The following is a 21,812-nucleotide window of genomic DNA, read 5'->3' as shown; positions in this document are numbered from 1 at the left end:
TTGCAAATCGCAACATTGCGAAATCCTGGAGGGCCTGTAAAAGACTTTCCTCATGTTCCATCTTTATTGGACTTAAACTCTCTATATAAAAGTAAAGCTGTTCATCTTAATTTTAAAAACGTCAAATCATTTAATATTTTATTTTGGATCACACAATCTCACAGTTGACCCTGATTTACACCAGTCGAGCCTGAACCCAGCGTATAGAGGCTGAGTGAATGTGGTGTGGACTCTGTGGAGGAGCTTCATCGTGTCAGAGACGCTGTAGAAGGACAGAGTTCCTGCACTGTGATCCACATACACTCCTATTCTGGAGGGGGATGGAACTCTGAGAGCAGTCTGAATGCTGTTGTGACGGAAAAAGAGAGAAGAAGAAGAAGAACACTGCAGACTCCAGGACTGATTGTTGCCTCCAAACCCACACTCTTTACCCCATCCTTTCCTTCTGATGTCTTTATATGAGACTGATATTTCCACACATCCCACACTGCTCCACTCCACCTCCCAGTAACAGCGTCCACACACTCTCTCCTTACACAACACCTGCCAGTAGGACTCAAATCTCTCTGGATGATCAGAGTACGGCTGATTTCTCTCACTGCCCGTCACCACTCTGTTCTTCTCAGACAGAATGAGGTGATAATTTACTGTGTTGGGATCCAGAGTCAGATCACAGAAATCTAAACACATGAGAAATGTGAACATGTTAGATATTAATCACAGCATAGATTTATGTGGAGAGTGAGACACTGTGTGTGTGTGTGTGTGTGTGTGTGTGTGTGTGTGTGTGTGTGTGTGTGTGTGTTTTACACGTACAGTGCAGAAAATCTTCTCTGCTCTTTGGTTCTGAGGGTAAAATCATCTGAACTGCTGCAGCTGTGGAGACACAGAAACACAATGGAGATGAAAAATCAGGTTCTGTAAAAGACGGAAACAGTTTAAAGTGATACAATTTGTGCCTGATGTTTAATCAGCGTTTTATTTTAGAAAACACATTCTCTAGGTGTGGGATTTAAATGAGATTTTTGAACGACGGAGAAATAAACGTGATTAATAACATGAGCACGAGCAGAGAGCTGCTTTGGTAACTAATGACTACAGAATAAATGTGATGACAGAATAAATGTTATTCATATGACTTATGAACTCTCTCTCTCTCTCTCTCTGTCTCTTTGGAGGAATGTGTGAATAAATGTGTGTGTGTCCTCTATACTTTATTAATAGTACAATCACTGAAAACAAAACAGAAGCTTTGACACTATTAAGACCTGAATAAAAAGTGTAAGTGTATAAAATCATCTTTCCAGTCGAGAGCAGCAATAACAGGAAGTTCACGTCATCATCTGAAATCATTTCTGTGTGTTTTGGGGAAATCTGATGTCTCTCTTTACTGTGCTGCAGAGAAAGTAAAGATTTCCCAGCAGGACGATTTCTCTCACCAGGTTCAGGGATTTTGATGAATTCCTCCTGGCAGAATTCCTCGAGTCTCTTTTTCAGATCAGAGAGAGATTTCCTCACTCCATCAAATGAGAGATGTTGATTGACAGTGATGCTGGGTGAGTCCTCACGTCCAGAAGAGACACAGAGAGACTGGAAACTCTACAGAGAGAAAGAAAAAACATCGTGGAGAAGGAGAAAGGTGGAGAAATATTCATGGGATTATACAGACTGGTGTGTGTGTGTGTGTGTGTGTGTGTGTGTGTTACCTGGAGGAAATGGATGTGATCGTGTGTGTGTGAAAGCTGCTCCAGCTCAGTGACTCTCCTCTGAAGATCAGCAATCTCCTGCTCCAGTTGCTCCAGGAGTCGTTCAGCTCGACTCAGTTCAGCCTTCTCCTGATCTCTGATCAGCTCCGTCACCTCCGAGCGCTTTTTCTCCATGGAGCTGATCAGCTCAGTAAAGATCCTCTCACTGTCCTCCACTGCTGTCTGTGCACTGACCTGTTAGGACACACACACACACACACACACACACACACACACACACACACACACACAAGATTTAAAGCTCATCTATCATTCCCTCTCTTACTGGGACTGTAAATGACTCGTTGTCCATGTTGTGTGTGTTTCTAGGAGCAGCTCTGTCTCTGCTCACTGCTCACCTTTATAGTGTTCACAGCCTGTTTCAGCTCCTGCACCTTCTTCTGCTTCTCCTGGATTCTCTGCTGGGATTTCATCTGCTCCTCCTTTAACTCACTCTGTGAACATTTAGCTGTTTAGAGGTTTGTTATTTTTCCTCCACTTCCTCCTGCATCTGCTCCTTCTATATACATGAGCTCACACCCACACGGCTAATGTTGTTCTAATTGACAGAGGAGAGATCTGGCCCAGTTATGCTGGCGTAGAGCATCGATGGGATTTAAACTCATCATCTCCTGACTGGAAGGTGAATGTTTTTTGCTGCATCATTCAGGAGGTTTAACTGTTAATACGTTTATCACATTTTACACAGCAGTGTCTCGAGCTGTTCTGTAAAGCGAGTGTGTACTGTGTGTGTGTTTAATAGTTGTGACTTGTGTGCACATGCTTAAGCTGTAAAAGTCTGGATGATGGTGCCACACCCAAGATTTGCCCTCTGAGCAACAATACATTAAACATTCTCTTAAAGCAAGACAGACTTTTGATTTCATAAAATCAGTGAAATTTAGTTCCCTCTGAAATTTGGTCATTGTGATTCATGTTTATTTCTGTAATATCTCAGAAAAATACCAGGCCATTCTGTGGCTGGGAAGTTATTTAATTTGAGGGGATTAAAGCAAATAATGTGCATGAAATCGCGCGCTTCGTGCAGTCAAGCAGATAGAAGTTGTCCGCTGTGCCTATGCGCATGTTTTCATTGACCGGGCACTGAACCAGTTACGTCACTTTGCTGTGAGACGAGGAGCTAATCATAACATTCACATTGCTAGTTCAGTGCTCAATTTGTGACAGAAAATATGACGGCGCCAATGGATCCTACACATCAAATGCTGGTTCATCTGTTTCTCCCTGTCGTAAATATTATAATTAGTGAATAACAGGCTGCAATTAGCCCAAATATGTATCTTTTTGAGGCGAACTTGAGCCTGGTCACTCATCTTGTTGAAGCTCGTTTTTCATTGAGCGTATTCTAGCCAATATTTGTTAGACATAACGAAAATTATGTGTTGATTTCACAATGTAAATATTATTCCTGTGCATTAGATAGTTTTCATAGAAGGTCCTTTTTTTATCACTGCGATGGTGAAGACCGCTGAGTGAAAATGTGTGTTATTAGACGATACACCTATATTGCACAACTTCTGGTGAACAACCTCTCGATTCACTATCATACTGTGCACTGTATTTCACTGAGCAAGACGGTATACGGTTGTTTTTCACTGTGGCAGTGGGGGCGTGGGCAAGCACTGGTTTGTGAATGGAGAGTGAGGCCTGTGCTGTGTGTGTGTGTGCAGTGAGGATCTCTTCCCCTGGCTGAAATCACATCGGTACTGTGGCACATAGTTTATTTTGAAACTGCTGAAAAGCGTGTTTTGTGTTAAGAGACAGTTTAAAAAATAAAAATGAACGTGACATTGATCCCGCCTGCCTGTTTCAGTGTCCACTATATCATGAAGCCATTACGCTCATCTTTTTGATTTTTGTGTTTGCTAATGTTTTTGACAAACGTAGTGATCAGAAGCAGGGCTTTGAACCGGAATTTTTTTCCTATTGGTTCGTTCCGAACAGAAACGGAATTTTAACGTTTCCGGTTTTGGGTTCCACCATTAAATAGACGTTCCCGAACCGGTTAGAACAAAAAAATTTCGTTCCCGGAACGGTTAATTACGTTCCCTGTCAGCTGTTTAACAAATGGCTATAAAATTATGTCTCTGTCTCATCCAGCTTAAGCCAAATGTAGGCTAATTCTATTACAACCTTCATTAAATAAGACAAGAAATAATTCAAAACAATTATTATTTCAAATGTTGGCGATTTGGATTCTCAGTATGTCTTCCCATCTACACAAACAGAAAAAGTGCCAAAAATGAAAGATAATTCGTTTAGTGTGTTACCAAAGGCTAGTCAGGCCCTATAGAGGGCTACCGCATGACGTCACCGCGCCGCGAGATTTTGTTAGGCGCCATATTGGAAGACCAAGTACACATCTATGCAAGTACATACATAAAACAAACTACACCTGAAATGTAGCCAGGGCCGGTTCTGCCCTAATCTGGACCCGGGTGCAACATCGCGCAAACACCTCCCCCCCCCCCCCCAAAAAAAAAAAAAAACCCACCAGTCTAAATCAGGACAACCATCACATAACTATAAACATTTTATATCAACTATTTTAACTAAATGGGCTATAATCAATAAGCCTGCAGGCAGCCACGGCGGGCTGCCTCAGAAAAGTAACCATTCAATGACACAACTGAAAGCCTGCAGCCACGGCGGGCTGCCTCAGAAAAGTAACCATTTGTCCTACCTTAAAACTCGTTTTGCATTTTCTGCCTCCTTTTTTGTATTTTCGACCCTCCGTTTATTTTCGTTCCTTTTCTGAAAACCCGATTTGTATCCAGACATTTTGTTCTGCTACCAACGAACTAACTCGTCAGGTCTCGTCTCTCGAGCCCGCGATGATTCCCGTGGGAAGAGCAACAACTGATACATTTTTACAAACAGCCAATAGGGAGGTTGCATCGTTCAGGCTCTCCTTTGCTCAGAGACACTCAGTAATGGAGACGTGATGGCAGTCCACCTTCCCGCTCTCTCCATTCAGTCAGCGAACGTCACACAGGAAGTGAACCCCAGCGGGTCATAGAAACTTGCGCAGGAGAAGAATGACTATTTGTAGGCTACAGAAACTTTGAGGAACGAAATAAAAACCGGTATTAACCGGTTACCATTATTTTTAATAAGCGTTTCTGTTCCGGAACATAAAAAAATAATAAAGTTTCTGGTTTCGTTTCTGTTCCATGTGAAATAGAAAAAGTTCCCGGTTTTCGTTTTCGTTCCTTGAACCGGTTCAAAGCCCTGATCAGAAGTAATAGTTTTGGGAATACGAACCCTCCACTATCTTTGTAATGCCACTAATAGACTTTCCTAAACTCGACTTTAGTATAACCTCGTGAATTTCCTGTATAACCCACCCGTTTCAGACATGATCCCGAGGAGAGAAAAAAAATCCCTAAAGTTTGATTGAAGGAGTGATAGGATAGAGATATAAAAAGTCCACACACCCCGTTAAAATGATAGGTTTTTCTGATCTAAAAAAAATGAGACCACGATAAATCATTTCAAAACTTTTCCCCCCTTTAATGTGACCTATAACCTGGACAATTCAATAGAAAAACAAACAAATCTGTTAGGGGGGGAAAAACATAAAATCAAACACATACAATAAGTTGGTTGCATAAGTGTGCACACCCTTAAACTAATACTTTCTTGAAGCACTTTTTGATTTAATTACAGCATTCCATCTTTTTGGGTCAGAGTCTATCAGCCTGCCACATCTAGACTTGGCAATATTTGTCCACTCTTCCTTGCAAAAGCGCTCCAAATCTGGCAGATTGCGAGGGCGTCTCTTGTGCACAGCCCTCTTCAGGTCACCCCACAGATTTTCAATTGGATTTAGGTCTGGGCTCTGGCTGGGCCATTCCAAAACTTCTTTGGGGTCATTGTCATGCTGAAAGATGAAATTCATCTTCAGCTTTTTAGCAGACACCTGAAGGTTTTGGGCCAAAATTGACTGATATTTTGAACTGTTCATAATTCCCTCCACCTTGACTAAAGCCCCTGTTCCAGCTGAAGAAAAACAACCCCAAAACATGATGCAGCCACCACCATGCTTCACCGTGGGTATGGGGTTCTTTTGGTGATGCGCAGTGTTGTTTTTGCGCCAAACATACCTTTTGGAATTGTGGCCAAAAAGTTCAACCTTGGTTTCATCAAACCATAACACATTTTCCCACATGCTTTTGGGAGAGTTGATGTATATATTTTTGCAAAATTTAGCCGGGCCTGGATGTTTTTCTTTGACCCTACCTCACAGTCCAGACATATGGAGAATATAGGAGATTGTTGTGGCGGCACGGTGGTGTAGTGGTTAGCGCTGTCGCCTCACAGCAAGAAGGTCCGGGTTCGAGCCCCGTGGCCAGCGAGGGACTTTCTGTGTGGAGTTTGCATGTTCTCCCCGTGTCCGCGTGGGTTTCCTCCGGGTGCTCCGGTTGCCCCCACAGTCCAAAGACATGCAGGTTAGGTTAACTGGTGACTCTAAATTGACCGTAGGTGTGAATGTGAGTGTGAATGGTTGTCTGTGTCTGTGTGTCAGCCCTGTGATGACCTGGCGACTTGTCCAGGGTGTACCCCGCCTTTCGCCCGTAGTCAGCTGGGATAGGCTCCAGCTTGCCTGCGACCCTGTAGAACAGGATAAAGTGGCTACAGATAATGAGATGAGATGAGGAGATTGTTGTCGCATGTAGTACACAGCCAGTACTTGCCAGAAATTCCTGCAGCTCCTTCAGTGTTGCTGTAGGCCTCTTGGCAGCCTCCCTGACCAGTTTTCATCTTGTCTTTTCTTCAATTTTGGAGGGACGTCCAGTTCTCGGTATTGTCACTCAGTGCGTTTACATGCACATAGAGAAAATCGAATTTCTGCCGTAGCTCGACTGACATCGAAGTTCTAAATGCCATGGAAACACCTTAGCTCGGCTGAAATCGAACCGAACTGGATTTTTCGTAATCGAGCTACGCGACCTAGATTATGCGATTGTAGCTGAGCTACTTAGTGCATGTAAACCCTGTCGAGCTACTTACTTCAGCACTGCCCCTTCCGGAAGTGACGAGTGACGAGACCACAAGCGGGAAACACAACAGCCTCGGTCGGCATGACACGTCACCTTAGCCGCCACTTTATTAGGAACACTTGTGTCTGGGCATGTACGCACCCATTTCCAATTAGTTGGTAAGTTATTAGCATGTTAGCAGGCTAACAGTTAATATGTTCACCATTACAGATCAACTTCAACTTAGTGGCCATTTTATTAGGAACACTTCTGTTCGTACATACAAACAGTCTTCTTGTGAAAACGGAACTGATAACTTTGTTTATACTCTTGAATAGCTCTTCTTCATGACGACAACCGGAAGTGGACCAACATGATGGGGCATGTAGCGCCACCTGTGGCTCGGGTGCACAATGTACCTCACACAATAGCTCGATTTCCTTGTGTGCATGTAGGATTGGATTTCTCTGGCACCCCTGCTGGGACCCTTAGCTCGATTACCGACAGCAGCTCGATTTGGATGTGCATGTAAACGCACTGACTGTTGTCCCATATTTTCTCCACTTGTTGATGACTGTCTTCACTGTGCTCCATGGTATATCTAATGGTGTGGAAATGTTTTTGTCCCCTTCTCCTGACTGATACCTTTCAACAATGAGATCCCTTTGATACTTTGTAAGCTCTCTGTGAATCCTGGCTTTTGCTGCAGGATGCAACTGAGTAAATGTCTGAACTTTATTTGGGGTTAATCAGAGTCCTTTTAATTGATGGCAGGTGTGAACCCCAAAAGACTGAATGCTGTAATTAAATCAAAAGGTCTTAAACGCAATTAGTTTGGTCCGGCGTTTCCTTTCCTTCCCAATACAGAGTCTTTTCTTCTCACTTCCTGTTACTGTAGTCGGTCTTCCATGTTTCAAGCGCACAGTCACATGTTCCATTGTTATCTCAGGTTGCAAATTTGTATCCCACAATGTGTTGCGAACGGCGAAACCCCACCATGTCATGCGTGACGTAGTATCTTGGTATAGCTCACGGTGAGGCAAGAAAAAAATGGCAGAGAATTTAGGGCCACAGGGCTCTAAATTCATGAATTGTTCTTTTAGGGAAAAAAGTAATAAAATTTGAAGTCTGTGATTCGAGTTCAGTAGCTTTTTGTCCACTAAAAAACATAATTGGGTGTCAGGGAAAATTCTATTTATGGCCTAAATTCGAAAAATCTGAAAGGCAGTCTACCTTTAATGTTATATTACACTTTAAAAATCTTTTAGTTCATTGACAAATCTTTCTGATGAACAAACAATCGTAACATTTTTAAACCTTCGATTAATTTGTAACCAGATTAAACCATCTGATTGGAGACACGAGTAAAATTAGGATGAATTCATTCTGAAAGTGTTTCTAAAACATTCTCACCTGTTTTTCAGTTCTTTCTGCTACAGCTGCGACTGTGTCATGACCTCTGTGTTCATGCATCGTACAGAGATAACAGATGAAGCTTTGGTCAGTACGACAGTAGATCTCCAGCACTTTATCATGCTGAGAGCAGATCATCTCTTGTAGATTTCCAGAAGCTTCGACTAACTTGTGCTTTTTCAATCCAGGAACTTCGTAGTGAGGTTTCAGATGAGTTTCACAAAAGGAGGCCAGACACATCAGACAGGACTTGACGGCTTTGTGTTTTCTCCCGGTGCAGAAATCACACTCCACATCTCCAGATCTAGTGTAACAGTGAGCAGGAGAAGCAGCTTGGACTTCAGTCTTCTTCAGTTTCTCCACCACTTCAGCCAGCATGTTGTTTCTGCGTAGAACAGGCCTTAGAGTGAAAGTGTCTCTGCACTGAGGACAGCGATAAACTCCGCTCTTCTCATCCTGATCCCAGCAGTCATTAATACACACCTTACAGAAACTGTGACCACAGTGGATCGTCACTGGATCCTTCAGTAGATCCAGACAAACTGAACAGAGGAACTGGTCCTGATCTATTGAAATACTGGCCTCGGCCATTTTCCTGAACTCACGCACTGCGAGACAAAGAGAGAGAGAGAGAGAGTCTCTAAGTTTCTTTTCCTCTGAAATGTGAAGTCATTTCCTGGTTGTGTGTGTATGAGAGAGAGAGAGAGAGAGAGAGGAGGAGGAGCGCAAAGACAGAGTTCATGAACGTTCCTCTGTTAATCATTTCTTGGACACAGTTTTTTCTGAGGCAAAATATAAACCTCCAAACTGCACAATATAACATTCTGTACAGCCATGTGAAAAAAATAAGTACATCCCATGGAAATTGTGAAATTGTTGACTTTTCTCAACACATTAAACAAGCAAATATTTCACCATCTTTGATACAATGCTTGTAGATAAACATGATATACTCCAATAAACAACACATAAAATCGATATTTTATCCGCATTTTCATAATTTAAATAAAAAATATATAAATAAAAAAATTAGGACACCCTAGAAAAAAGTATGTACACCCTTACATTTATCATACTTTCAAGTCCATAAAATTAGAACCAGGTGTTCCAGATTAAGTGCCGTTGATTAGAACCTCCTGCAGCTGGAAGAGCAGGTGGAACCTGTCTTATTTAAACCTGCCATCTAGGGTCTGGTATTCTCTTTGCTTTTGAAGTGTGTGGTTTCATCATGCCAAAATCTAAAAAGTTCCCGAAGGACCTCAGAAAAGTGTTGCGGGTACCAATGAATCTGGCAAGGGATTGAAAAATATCTCGATGAGAAATTAATAATTCCACTGTAAGGAAAATCATCTACAAGTGGTGTCGATTTCAATCAACTGCCAATTTGTCCAGGACTAGCCGCCTCAGCAAATTCAGCCCAAGAGCAGACCATTTGATGCTCAACAAAGTCTCGAGGAATCCCAAAATTTCAAAACTGGATCTCAAGGTAACTCTTGCACCTGTTGGTGTGAAAGTGCACACATCTACAATCAGAGAGTGGACAAATTTGACCTGCATGGGAGGCATGCCAGGAAAAAGCCTGTGCTGTCCAAAAGGAACATTAAAAGAAGACTATAGTTTGCAAACAAACATAGAGGAAACGACTAGGACTTTTGGTCTCACATGCTCTGGACAGCTGAATCAATAGTAGAGCTGTTTGGCCATAGTAAGAGTACACATGTGACACAGACCAAAGAGCTTTTCAGCAGAAAACCTCATACCATTTGTGAAGCATCATGTTTGGTTTGGTGTTTCTTCACTGCCTCAGGGACTGGGAAGTGTGCTTTAATGGATTTAACTATAAATTCTGAATCCCATCAAAGAGTGCTTGAAGATAATGTGAGGCCATCTGTCCAAAAGTTGAAGTTGAACCAGAGGTAGACCTTTCAACAAGGAAACGATCCTAAGCACACGAGCAAATCAACCAAGGAACTGCTCAAAAAGAAAAAATGGGAGGGTTATGGAATGACCTAGTCAAAGCCCAGATTTGCACCCCATTGAAATCTTGTGGGGTGATTTGAAAAGGGCAGAACATACAAGAAAACCCTGAAATGTCTTGCAACTGAAGGAATTTTGCATGGAACAGAGGTCAAACATTTCAGCAATCTGATATCAGAGACTGTTGGACGATTTGGAGAAACACCTTCAAAAAGTTATTTCTGTTCAAGGGGGCACTACTAGGTTTCGAAGCAAAGGGTGTACTTACTTTCTCCATAAAAGAATATTCCATCTATTTATATGTTATTGAATAAATCTATCGATAATTATATTGAATAAATGAGTGAAAGAGCTTATTTTTCCTGCTGTTTTGTTCAAGTTTATCACCTTTATCTGGAGGCACTGTATCAAAAGAGTGAAATGTTTGCTTGTTTAAATATGTTGAGAAAAATTTCCAATTTCCATTTGATGGACTTATTTTTTTCACGACTGTATGTGTAAGCTTGTACACTGGTCTGTGCAAAACTTGCATACATTTTCCAAGGAATCTATGAATAATCTAAGGACCTCCATACTAAAAGTAAATCCATCGGTACATCCATTTAACAGTTGTTCTGTTTTCATAAATTTATGACTCATTAAGACTAATAAATAAATAAATCACAAATATTGTGATGTGGATGCTTTCACATATAATAAAATGAAAATAGTATACATACCTTAAAAGAGGAGAGGGGAGAAAGATCCGAGAGGGGAGAGAATGCATTTAAGATCCAGCACAGAGCTGTTTGTGTGTACCTGTGTGTCTGTGTGTGTCTCAGAGTGAGACTGGGAAGCGATAAAATAGCTGACAAGCGAACGCTGATAGTGAAGTGAATAAAGCAGTAAAAGTACGTAGGCAACTTGGCTCCATCATGTTAGTCTCTCAACCCCCTGATGTGTCACACTGGTGCCAAAACCTGGGACCGATGCTGACAGTGGCGTAGCCAGGATTTTTTACATGGGGTGGCCAAAGGGGGGCCAAGAATATCCAGGGGGAGGCCATGCTGTGACTAAATAAAGCGGTGGGGTTCCGGGGGTCCTCCCCCGGGAAATTTTGAATTTTTGAATTAGCTAGATTTGATTTCCTGTATTCTGATGTATCTGGTGGCATATCTGGTGCCTAACTCATGAACAAAACACATGTGAGCCAAGAGGTCAGAAATTAATGTATTAATTTATTTATGTAACATAAAGCATCTGCAAAACAAAGAAACCATCCAACTTGTTTACTCTAGTTAAGCATCAGGATTTTAACGATCACTACTAAAATGCAGAAGTAAAAACTAAAAGATCACCTGTCCCAGGCACCTGGGAAGTAGGAAGGATATTAGTCAGGCTTGAATAAAGAGTGCTTTGCTCAGGAAAAGGAAAATTCTTGTATACTTAACTCATACATACAACATATGTAAACACTTACAACATGTTGTGATATTGTCCATTGTAAGTACTGTACAAACTAAATGTGTTGAGTTACAAAATGTGTTTGTGTGTGTGCCCGTGTGTGTGTGAGTGAGAGAAAGTGTTACACTGATGGAACACATGACATAGATGAGGTGTAGTGCATGAGTGGTGTGAGAGAGAGAGAGAGAGAGAGAGGGGAAAGTATGTGCATTGCATGTAGATATAGATGAGCTGTAGTATACGAAGTGTGTGTGTGTGTGTGTGTGTGTGTGTGTGTGTGTGAGAAGATATGTTACATGTAAATACAAAAATGAAGTGCATAAGTTGTGTGTGTGAGAGAGAGAGCGTATGTTCAGAGTGCATGAGTGTTGTATGTGTTATATGTGAATACAGAAATGTAGTGCATGGGTGGTGTGTGGGTGAGTGTGTGTGTGTGTTCAGAGTGCACGAGTGTTGTGTATACTAGTGAGTGTGTTACATGTAAATATAGAAATGGAGTGCATCATGCATGAGTTGTGTGTGTGTGTGTAAGAGAGGGTGTGTGTTGAGAGTGCATGAGTTGTATCTTATAGTGAGTGATAGAAAGACATACCCAGATAGCAAATGATGTTATTTCAATGTTGATATTTGGTCAAGATGGTTGATTTACAGTTATAGTTGAACACTGATGGTGGATCAACCATTAATCAACCACTGATAAAATAAAAAGTTTAAAAAATGTGTTCGAATCAATGTAATGGTTGAAGGAAACATTTGATCAATGTTGAATATATGTTGATTTTGTCATCATCATACATTGCACCACTGGACGGGAGCCTGGGGTGCACTCTGGGTGAGACCATTTTGTGGGAGGGGGGTTTCCTATATTTCATTGAATTTCATTTATTTAATTTAGAATTTTAATAGAGCACAAGGAACTATGAAGAATAGATTATTATTTATGGTTATGTGCAAATCTTGTGTGTGCAACATGTAAGGAAAAAACGAACAGAAAAACTTCTCCGTTTTCTACCGTACCGGCCGCTATTTGGAATGGTCCAAGTAACCGTCTCTCAGAAGAACTTTCAGAAGAGCTCGAGCTCCGTTGACGACGAGACTTGCGACCATAGACTGTCCGTGCTTGCGACTGAAGAAATTTGCTTCAACAACACTGGCCAGTTCTCCTCTTTGTGGTAAGTGTGGTTAAAAATAGTGGTTAAGTGTATACGCTTTGTAGTAGTGAAATGGTAGCTATAAAAGCCCTCTGTGACAATTAACCTGACCTGTATTATCATGATTTTCATAAGGTGAGGCAGGTCTGCTATGCTAGAAATGGCTAGGACCGGCGGCTTACCCAGCAGGCCTTCAGCGAATTGGTGAAAAATTGGCGTCGGTACGCCCCTTAGCGTGTCGGGGGAAAGAAAAGGAACTAGATGTAAGTGAACTTGATATTCCTAAATTGCTGTTTTGTAAAAGTAAGAGGTGATTTGTAGTATTTGTTGTCTGCAAAACGTTCTATCATGAGCACTGACATAAATGTTGCCTCTGCTTCTCCCACAGCCTCCACTTCAGGATTGAAGTCTTTTTTTTTTCTGTTGTTACTGACACAATAAAACAACAATAACAAACAATCCCTCTTCTGTTATTTCATTCAGTAATTGACAAATATGTATGTATGAATGTATGTGGTTGTATGCAGTGTTTGATCTGTCTGTGTAGGCTGATAGACACCCATGAAGTAACTCTGAATGAATAATAAAAGTAATTATACTCTATTAGCATATGTACCTTTTAGATAATGGTCAAACAGAGATCGATTCAGTGTCATGACATGTCGATTTCCATTTAGATGATGGTTGAATCACCATTGATTCAGTATATTATTTCAACATGAAATCAACAGAAATTTAAATGTAAGTTTCTATTTAGATGATGGTTGAATCACTATTGATTCAATGCTGATAGGGTTGAAAATTCAACGTTGATTCAACCCAAATTCAAGGGGACACTTTCAATATCATTTCAACATTATTTCAATGTTTTCTGCCAAACGCTATTTCAATGTTGATTCAACTGATTTTTGCTATCTGGGTAGTGTGTGTTAAGAGAGTGAAGTATGTGTTCATATATGAGAGAGAGAGAGAGAGAGAGAGAGTGTTAAGACAGTGAATGAGTGTTACATTTAAATATAAAAATTTAGTGCATGAGTTGTGTGTCTGTGTTGAGAGTGTATGAATGTTACATGTAAATATAGAAATGTAGTGCACAAATTGTGTGTGTGAGAGTGAGATAGACAGTGTGTTAAGAGCGTGCATAAGTGTTGTGTATGAGTGAGTGTGTTACATGTAAATATAGAAATGTGGTGCATGAGAGGGGTAGGGGGAGAGTGTGTGTGTGAGAGAGAGAGGGGTAGGGGGAGAGTGTGTGTGTGAGAGAGAGAGGGGTAGGGGGAGAGTGTGTGTGTTGAGAGAATGCATGAGTGTTGTGTATGTATGAGTGTGACAATTATTAATCAATGTGTACTCCCACCAGCATGGGCACCGTCAGGGGGAGAAAGGTTAGAACAATTCTAGGGGCCCAGCACTGCCATGGGGCCCTTTAAGGGGCTGATAATATGCTTTTAATGATTTTAAGAAGACTTTTGAAATAACAATAATGCAATATTCCATCTGGTAAAATGAGCTAATTGAACAAGGTTGTCTTTTTCTTGAGTTCTTCAACATATTGTCATTTAACCCTCCCCCTTTTGCGAAATGGTACGGTCCAGTTCTGGTAGAAGCGCGATTGCTGTGTCGCGGTGCAGCAGCCAGCCAGCCAGCAGTGGAGTGCGTACAGTCTATGATCGCTAAATATGAAGAGTGGCTGTCAAAACGTAAAGAAAGGCAGCTGAAAGCTGAGAGGGACCGGAGAGGCAGGCAACTGGTCACTCAGTTTTTCCCAAAGAAAGGTAGCTATCGCTCACATGTGTGTTCAAAATATTAGCAAATGGTAAATGAACAGTATGAACGTGGTTGGATTAGCCTATCAAGAGAACACTTTTACAGTTTGTACAGTGACATTTTTTCCATTTTAATAACTGAACTGACTTGTGTGATCAACAAGATGAAATATTACGTTATGCTGGTGCTAATAACTAGTGCTAATAACCAGTTTCATAACTAATGGGGTGCCCTAAATATGCACAGATTCAGCCTCAGGGGGACCTCCGCCCTACCAAACCACTGAACCCCCCTTTGGAGAAAGAGGTAAGCAGCAATACAACCCATAAATGCTTTAGGATTGAAGTTTTTAATGAGCGAGCGCCATATACAGTTTGCTAGATTAAAGTGTTGCTAATAACGGACACTAGTCAAGTGTTTGACATGGTTACGTGTGTGGAATGTTCACACGCTCTCAACCATTGGTTTCAAATTGAGGAGCTGGAGAAAGCGCAGCACACATAAAAGAGGGATAGAGGTTACAACATATGAAGAAATACGTACGTAATTGATCAACAGGGGCGGTCCTGGGGGCGGTCCGACCAGGCAGCCGCCCGGGGCGGCATCACGGGGGGGGGGGGCGGCACGAGCGCGGGCGCGATAAAAAAAACAAAACGGTCCCCCCCAAAAAAAACCCCGAAAAAAAAACAAGACGGGCGGGGGGGTGAACATTTTGGATGGGGAAGCCCAATACCAAAGTTGCGCAGGTGACGTCATCAGTGTGTGTGTGTGTGTGTGTGTGTGTGTGTGTGTGCCTAACTTGTCGTAGCCCCATAATATGCACAATCCCGCCAGCGGAATGTTGTACTAGTCATCAAAAAGACTTTACTACCATAGTACTACACTACTATGACATTACACAGAGTCTTAAGTAATACATTACGACTTGATCATTGCCATTCTGGTAACAGCAAATTTATAACGGGCCGCGTCCGCGACGTACAACACACGACGAGAAATGTTTAAACGACCATGTAAAGCTGTTAACATTCTGTTGGCTAATACAGAGCCCAACGCGGGGGGGCACGAGGACGGGCGCGAAAAAAAAGTTCCCCCCCCCAAAAAAAACCCCGAAAAAAAAAAAAGACGGGCGGGGGGGGGTGCGGCAGGGGGTTTCGCCCGGGGAGTAAATCACTCTAGGATCGCCACTGTTGATCAAACATATTCCCTTTTTGCAGAACAGTACACACAGCTTTCTACCTAACACATAACAATCCATGGGATTTCCATAGGTATTTTGATGCTGGGTAGAAAACTTTTTCTATGATTTATTAGCAGCCACATCACACATTTCAATACCAATTGTCCGATCACAAGAAGGCATGTGGCAAAATGTTGAATTTTCATTTGTGATTGTAAATGCACCAGAATTAGTCACTGACCAGTTTTCATCTAGTCCCTAGTAGGTTAATACATAAAATGTAATAACAAAGTCACAAACTCAAGGTCCATGGGCTATCAAAAGTCAAATAATGACAATAGTGCAATTGTGACGAGGGTGGGTAAAGTTGGGGGGGCCCAAAATTCTAATCTTTCATGGGGCCCAAAATTTCTAGCGGCGCCCCTGCCCACCAGTAACACACAACATCTCTATATTTTCATGTAACAGACAAACATTAACTTTAAAAGTTGTATTCTGCGGTTAGAGTGAGCAAAATGATTCACAGACAGCTAACTTGCCGACGTAATTTTCTCTTTTGAGTCGTACAATTGAAAACCACCGACGTTTTGCTTTCTATCTATCTAGTATCTATCTATGTGTGCACACAGCACAAATCCCACTGTAGCCGGATATCTATAAAGATGCATATTTATCTATACGGTTGCATTTACATGTAAACGAAGGTTTCAGTCACTGAAAACGGATACTTTCGAAAACCCTGGACAAAGTGAAGATTTCTGGAAACTCGGGAGATTTCTGGAAACTCTGAATTGTCTGAGGACAGAATTGTAATTGTATGTCTACAAAGTGAGAACTTGAAGAGAGTATAAGAGATGAATAACTTACATCCCAAATTAATCGCACGTTCACGTAGGTCGTAGGTTGTTGTGTTGTCGGACTAGAGCATGACTATCTGATACCACCTGCTGCTTGAACACGCAAAATGTTTGTGTGCTATGGTAATATGCATCCCCGCAGAAACCAAATAGGCGGAACAAAAATCCAGCGGGCGGAACTAACGTTTCGTGGAACATATCGTTTTTTATAAATTTTATTGTCCAGCCCTGGGGTGGCCAGGGCGGGGCCAAGGCGTGCCCAGGGGAGGCCACGCCCCCCCAGCCATGCCTTAGCTCCGCCCCTGGATGCTGAAGCACCATCCTGGAGGCCTTCCGTTTGCAGACCTCATCCATGCTCTTACCACTGCTCACCAAATCCAACACCATTGCTTATCACCATGCACATGGAGCAGGAGCCATGGTTCCAGGTGCTTTTCATGTCCAGCATGAGGATTGGCAGGTGCTCCGGAGACTGAATGCATCAACAACTACTCCAGCAGCCAGTTCCATAGCAGCTGCAGGCTTTCCCCACATCACGCTCACCAAGATGGGGCCTCAGGATGATCTGGGGGCCTTCTTGGAGCGGTCTGAATGAGCTCCTGAAGCTTGGGGTAGCTGGAGGAGCAGTGAGCAGCTCAGCTGCTGCTGCTCTTGTGTGGGAAAGCCCAGTTCGCGGCACAGCAGTTGCCCACCACCAACATGCTGGAGTACCCTGACCTGAAACAAGCCATTATGCATCGGGTTGGCCACACCCCAGAGTAGCACCATCAGTGGTTCTGCACATTCACTGTGGAGGGGGTGAACCAGCCATTCGCATGCACCCAGCAGCTCTGCGATGCCTGCCATTGGTGGTTGAGGACAGAAGAGTGTGATGCTGATGACATCATTGATTTCTATCAGTGAGGAAATGCTGAAAGAGACACAGTATGAATTGCTTCACAACATGTGTGATTGTGTATGTGGTCTATTTGAAGTCTCTGTGGTGTTTGTGGTAATGGGACACTGGTGTGAACAATCAGAAGCACCGGGAAGCTGAACGTGTAAGAGCTTGGGAATTCGATTCCATGTCGGCCATGTTTGGATGCGAAGTGTGCTCATGGCAAGGCAAGTTTATTTATATTGCGCATTTCATACACAGTGGCAGTTCAGTGTGCTTTAGTAAAGGCAAAACAGTAAACAATAGAAAATAAAATTACATAAAATAAAGGGGGAAGAAGAGAGAAAAAAAATAAGAATTAAACAATAGTAGAAATAAAATAATAAAATGAAGTCAAAGTTCAGTAAAAAACGTTCCAACTCATGGGACTTGGAATCTCCAGCTGACTCCGGTGCGAATGTGACTGAGCCCCTGGAACCCAATGCAGAGGATAATTGTAATAATGTTGAGATAATGTTGAGAGATTATCACTCCATTACAGTTCAGTGATCAAAACTAAAATACAAGAAGCAGTGAATCAGAAAAGCTTTGCACTAAGCTCGGCATATTTATCAGGGCAGACTACAAGGGTCTGAGGCTGTTGGCTTGGAACAGGATGTTGGTGATGTGCACTTTGAACAATGCTAATCTGTTTTGCTAACTTTCCGTTGCTTGTTAGCTCCATTATCAAACCTGGTGATTTACAGTAAAAACAACTGTCGAACTTTGCGCAGGTGGGTGGAGCACAGAAGCACGGCAGGCCAGAACTGAGTTTCCAAAAACTCTTTATTACAACACTTTTCAGCGTTTTACTCTCCCAGACACTCAGACACACGCACACACTCATCAGCCGTCTGGTTGGGGAGAGACCTCACTTCCTCTGCTCTCACTCTCCTTATATAGGGCGTGGTCGCTGGGAAGACACACAAACACAGGTTACATCAGGTGTAGTGATTCTGCCACTTACCTTCCCTGACTCCGCCCTCCGGTCACAGACCGACGCTTGACCACGCCCCCGCTGCCACAACAACATTCACAGAGAAAAATATTTGAGGAAATGTTAATAATTTAATAATATTATACACTTGATGTTTTGCTATAATTGAAAGTCAGTAGACAGATAATATAATGAGAAACAGACAGAAGAACAACACATTACTGCGATTCATTTTCATTTCCTCTGAGATTACAATATGATAAGTTTGTGGAAGTGATACAATGATCATCAATCTAATATTAATAAAAACTGTAAAGCTGTAAAATTATGTGAAAATTAAAAAATGAGAACAATTATAGCAGTTGTTTATGATAATGCAGATGTTTTTTTTTTTCAAAATAATATTTTGATCTATATTTTTATATAATAGTCACATTTATAATATTAAATCTCCTACAGAAATGACTCATATTACATCTTTATTGGACTTAATCTAGATATATAAAAGTAAACCTGTTCATTTTAATTTTAAAAACATCACATCATTAATATTTTATTTTGGATCACACAATCTCACAGTTGATCTCAAAGAAACCAGCCTGAACCCAGCATGTAGAGGCTGAGTGAATGTGGTGTGGACTCTGTGGACAATTTTTTTGGAACAACTATCACATAAACGAACATGTTCACATCAAAGGTGAACTTTCGCGTGTGAAAAAGTGACTTCTATTTTTTTCGCAGCAGGTTCAAGTTTTCTATTATTTAATCAGCAAAAGGAGCGCATTCAGCCAATCAGGGCGCAGGTTGTGGAAACATCGTCACACTGCTACAGGCTTGGTGAAGTGTCTCATTCAGTTTGTGTCTCAAAACCCAGTGCTGTTTGACAAGGGCAACAAAAATGATGAAGAAAACGACTTTAAAGACAACATCTGGGAAAAAAACAAAAACAAAAAACCAAAATGAGCTCAGCAATGAAAACGGTGGGTGTTCAGTCCATGGTCCGTAGCGTACTTTGTGATGTGGTGAAGCTTGATATCAGTCTCAGGATCTCCTCAAACAAGCAGTCAGACGTTCTCATCTACATCTCAGGATACAATGTTCACCATTTTTTTCTTTTGTAAAAGAATGAGCACCAGCTCATCATCACTCAACGTCTCCATCGTCACATGATTGTTTTTGGGAAATGTTCACATAATTGCGTCACATTTAATGTCAATATTAATGTTGCGTTAAATTCAACAACAGTTTTGTCACATTTTTGTGTTGTTTATTCTTGTCGCGCTGGATGTGGAAAGACCTTTGGCCTTCTGACAATAAGTCTGCGAGTAAACATTATTTAAGGAGGAAATATATCTGAAGTTGGCTTTTTTTGTAAGAATATTTTAAAAATTGGATTTAATTCCTACACAATTCTATGTATAGCTAACATTAAGTTCCTTTAATTTGGGGCCGTGAAAATACAGAACTATCCCGTTAAACTATATAGCGAGTTAAAAATGACCTGGAGTTTCCTCTGTAATATTACTTTGGATAGAGTGGAGTTGGAGTCGAGTTCATTTTAATCCTGCATTTGATATTCATCACTCATGACTCCAATATTTACACAGATATTATACCGGCACTGATACTGAATTTATTCGAGTGATGATGCTTTCAGACATGAAAAAGTCTGGTCACATGACACACAGAAACCAGAATAAATACGTTTTGTTGTTGTTGTTGTTGTTGTTGATGATTAAAGACAAATCAGTCCACACTATTAACTTCTATATTCATTCTTTACAGTTGAATAAAAGAGCAACGCAGTCAGTGTTAAAGCTCTGCAGAACCCGAGTGACCTTTAACCCTTTCATCTGCAGTTAATATTCACCCACTGAGCTCCTGATCTCATAAAGGCAGAAACAGTGACATGGATGTTATTTGTTCACACAGTGAGCTAAAGGAGGAGCTGAAACAGGCTGTGAACACTTTCTACATGGAAACATCAACCGGAGGAGGTGCAGTTCATTTCCCCTGAGTCACTTGTGCTGATATAATATTATTAATCAACGTTATTTCTTCAGTCTCACATGTTTTTCACTCCTTCAGGTTATCGTGTGTTATTGTGACTCTCGTTGATTCTTTATACCCTGAACACACACCGCAGTTTTGTCCTGTTGTTCATATTTGTTTCCTGCTTTAATACAAAACTCCAGAATTAATGGCACCCTTCATGAACAGAATAATGCATGCCGATAAGAGATATTCATTTTTGTGGCGTAAAAAGTGACTTCCTTGTGTACTTCAGAATATTCAGATGCGTACTTCCCCATCAGCCTCTGATTTCAGACTCCCTTTCCTTTCTTTCAGTCGTCTTCTTTTTGCAATCAAATTCCACGTCTCTGTTGATATCCAGGTCTTTTCTTTTCTTCTTTGATGAGGGATGATGTTCTCACATGCATCCTGGCAACTTTCTTTTCCAGCTTCCCAGATGGTCTCTACATCCATTTCCTTTCCATTACCGATGTCACTAAGAACCTGAAATCTGTTCCTTCGAGTTACGCCAAATCTCTTATTAAGTGTTCTACTAGAGGGGAGAACACTCTGGATCATGTTTACTCCAACATCAAGCATGCGTACAGAGTAGTGTTGCCACCTGTCCCAGTTTTTCCTGATTGTCCTGGATTTTCATGGTCTGTCCCGGAAAAAAAAAAAAAAAATCCGGGACACTGAATGTCCCGGTTTTTTGTACATAATGGGCAAAATGTGTATCTCAACTTGCGAGCCAGCTGAGAACCAGTTTGCTTTCCCAAGCTCGCCGTGCTAAGCGGAGCCACGTCATTACGTTGCTGAATACGTCATTACGTCACTGTATACGTCAGTTACGTCACTACGTTTGCATAAACCTTGGCGCGAATATCAAAGCAAAAACAACACGGAAGAAGCAGCAGCAGCAGCAACAACAACAATAATAATAATGGATGACTTCGCGTTTGTACAGCTGCTGCTTCTCATCGCCTAAAAATGGCGATCTTTCGTGGTCTTTTTATTGTTGTTGGTCTTAACAACTCCGCCCCCCCGCTGACGTAAGCGGTTCTTTCCTCTGGCCCAGCAGAGAGTTGGTGCTAGCCTGGAACCGGTTTTTCTGGCCCCAGAGCCAGTTCTTTGTCAGTGGAAACAGAAAACCCGGTTCCAAACTAAGCACTGGCCCCGAACCAGCCCTGGAACTGCTTTGGTGGAAAAGGGGCAATGGAGGATGCTTGGACTGATAAAAGAAACAGACTCTCTGTTACAATGGTGAAGACTGAGCTTCAAGTCAGGCTAAACTTTCAGTTGTCCTGTACTGAGTTCAAGACATTCACTGAAAATCAGCCAGGACTCACAGCAGCAGCAAAGAAAAACACCAAATATAAATGGAAGATTAGGTAAGGTTTTGGTGAATTA

At 41.7% G+C, this 21,812-nt stretch overlaps 1 protein-coding gene and 1 long non-coding RNA gene across 2 annotated transcripts in view; one reads left to right on the top strand and one right to left on the bottom strand.

The window, feature by feature from the left end:
• The window catches only part of LOC132881434 (tripartite motif-containing protein 16-like), a 137,346-nt gene extending 128,497 nt beyond the window's left edge, over positions 1 to 8,849 (bottom strand). Inside the window, exons 1-6 of the mRNA XM_060913889.1 lie at positions 8,162 to 8,849; positions 2,105 to 2,200; positions 1,707 to 1,940; positions 1,440 to 1,599; positions 817 to 876; positions 148 to 680 (exon numbers count right to left, since the gene is read on the bottom strand). Coding sequence (XP_060769872.1) covers positions 148 to 680; positions 817 to 876; positions 1,440 to 1,599; positions 1,707 to 1,940; positions 2,105 to 2,200; positions 8,162 to 8,752 — 1,674 coding nt within the window. The 5' untranslated portion in view covers positions 8,753 to 8,849. The remainder of the gene's footprint in view (positions 1 to 147; positions 681 to 816; positions 877 to 1,439; positions 1,600 to 1,706; positions 1,941 to 2,104; positions 2,201 to 8,161) is intronic.
• Positions 8,850 to 12,179: 3,330 nt separating this feature from the next.
• On the top strand, positions 12,180 to 13,191 carry LOC132872020 (uncharacterized). Its single transcript, XR_009651375.1, has 3 exons — positions 12,180 to 12,753; positions 12,868 to 12,995; positions 13,121 to 13,191. It is a non-coding gene; the product is annotated as an uncharacterized LOC132872020 (long non-coding RNA).
• The last annotated feature ends 8,621 nt before the right edge of the window (positions 13,192 to 21,812 follow it).

This window comes from Neoarius graeffei, chromosome 2 (genome assembly GCF_027579695.1).
Source record: "Neoarius graeffei isolate fNeoGra1 chromosome 2, fNeoGra1.pri, whole genome shotgun sequence".
NCBI classification, from domain to species: domain Eukaryota; kingdom Metazoa; phylum Chordata; class Actinopteri; order Siluriformes; family Ariidae; genus Neoarius; species Neoarius graeffei.
Note: the sequence above shows the minus strand (reverse complement) of the source record. Positions and strands in the feature narration are given on the sequence as shown.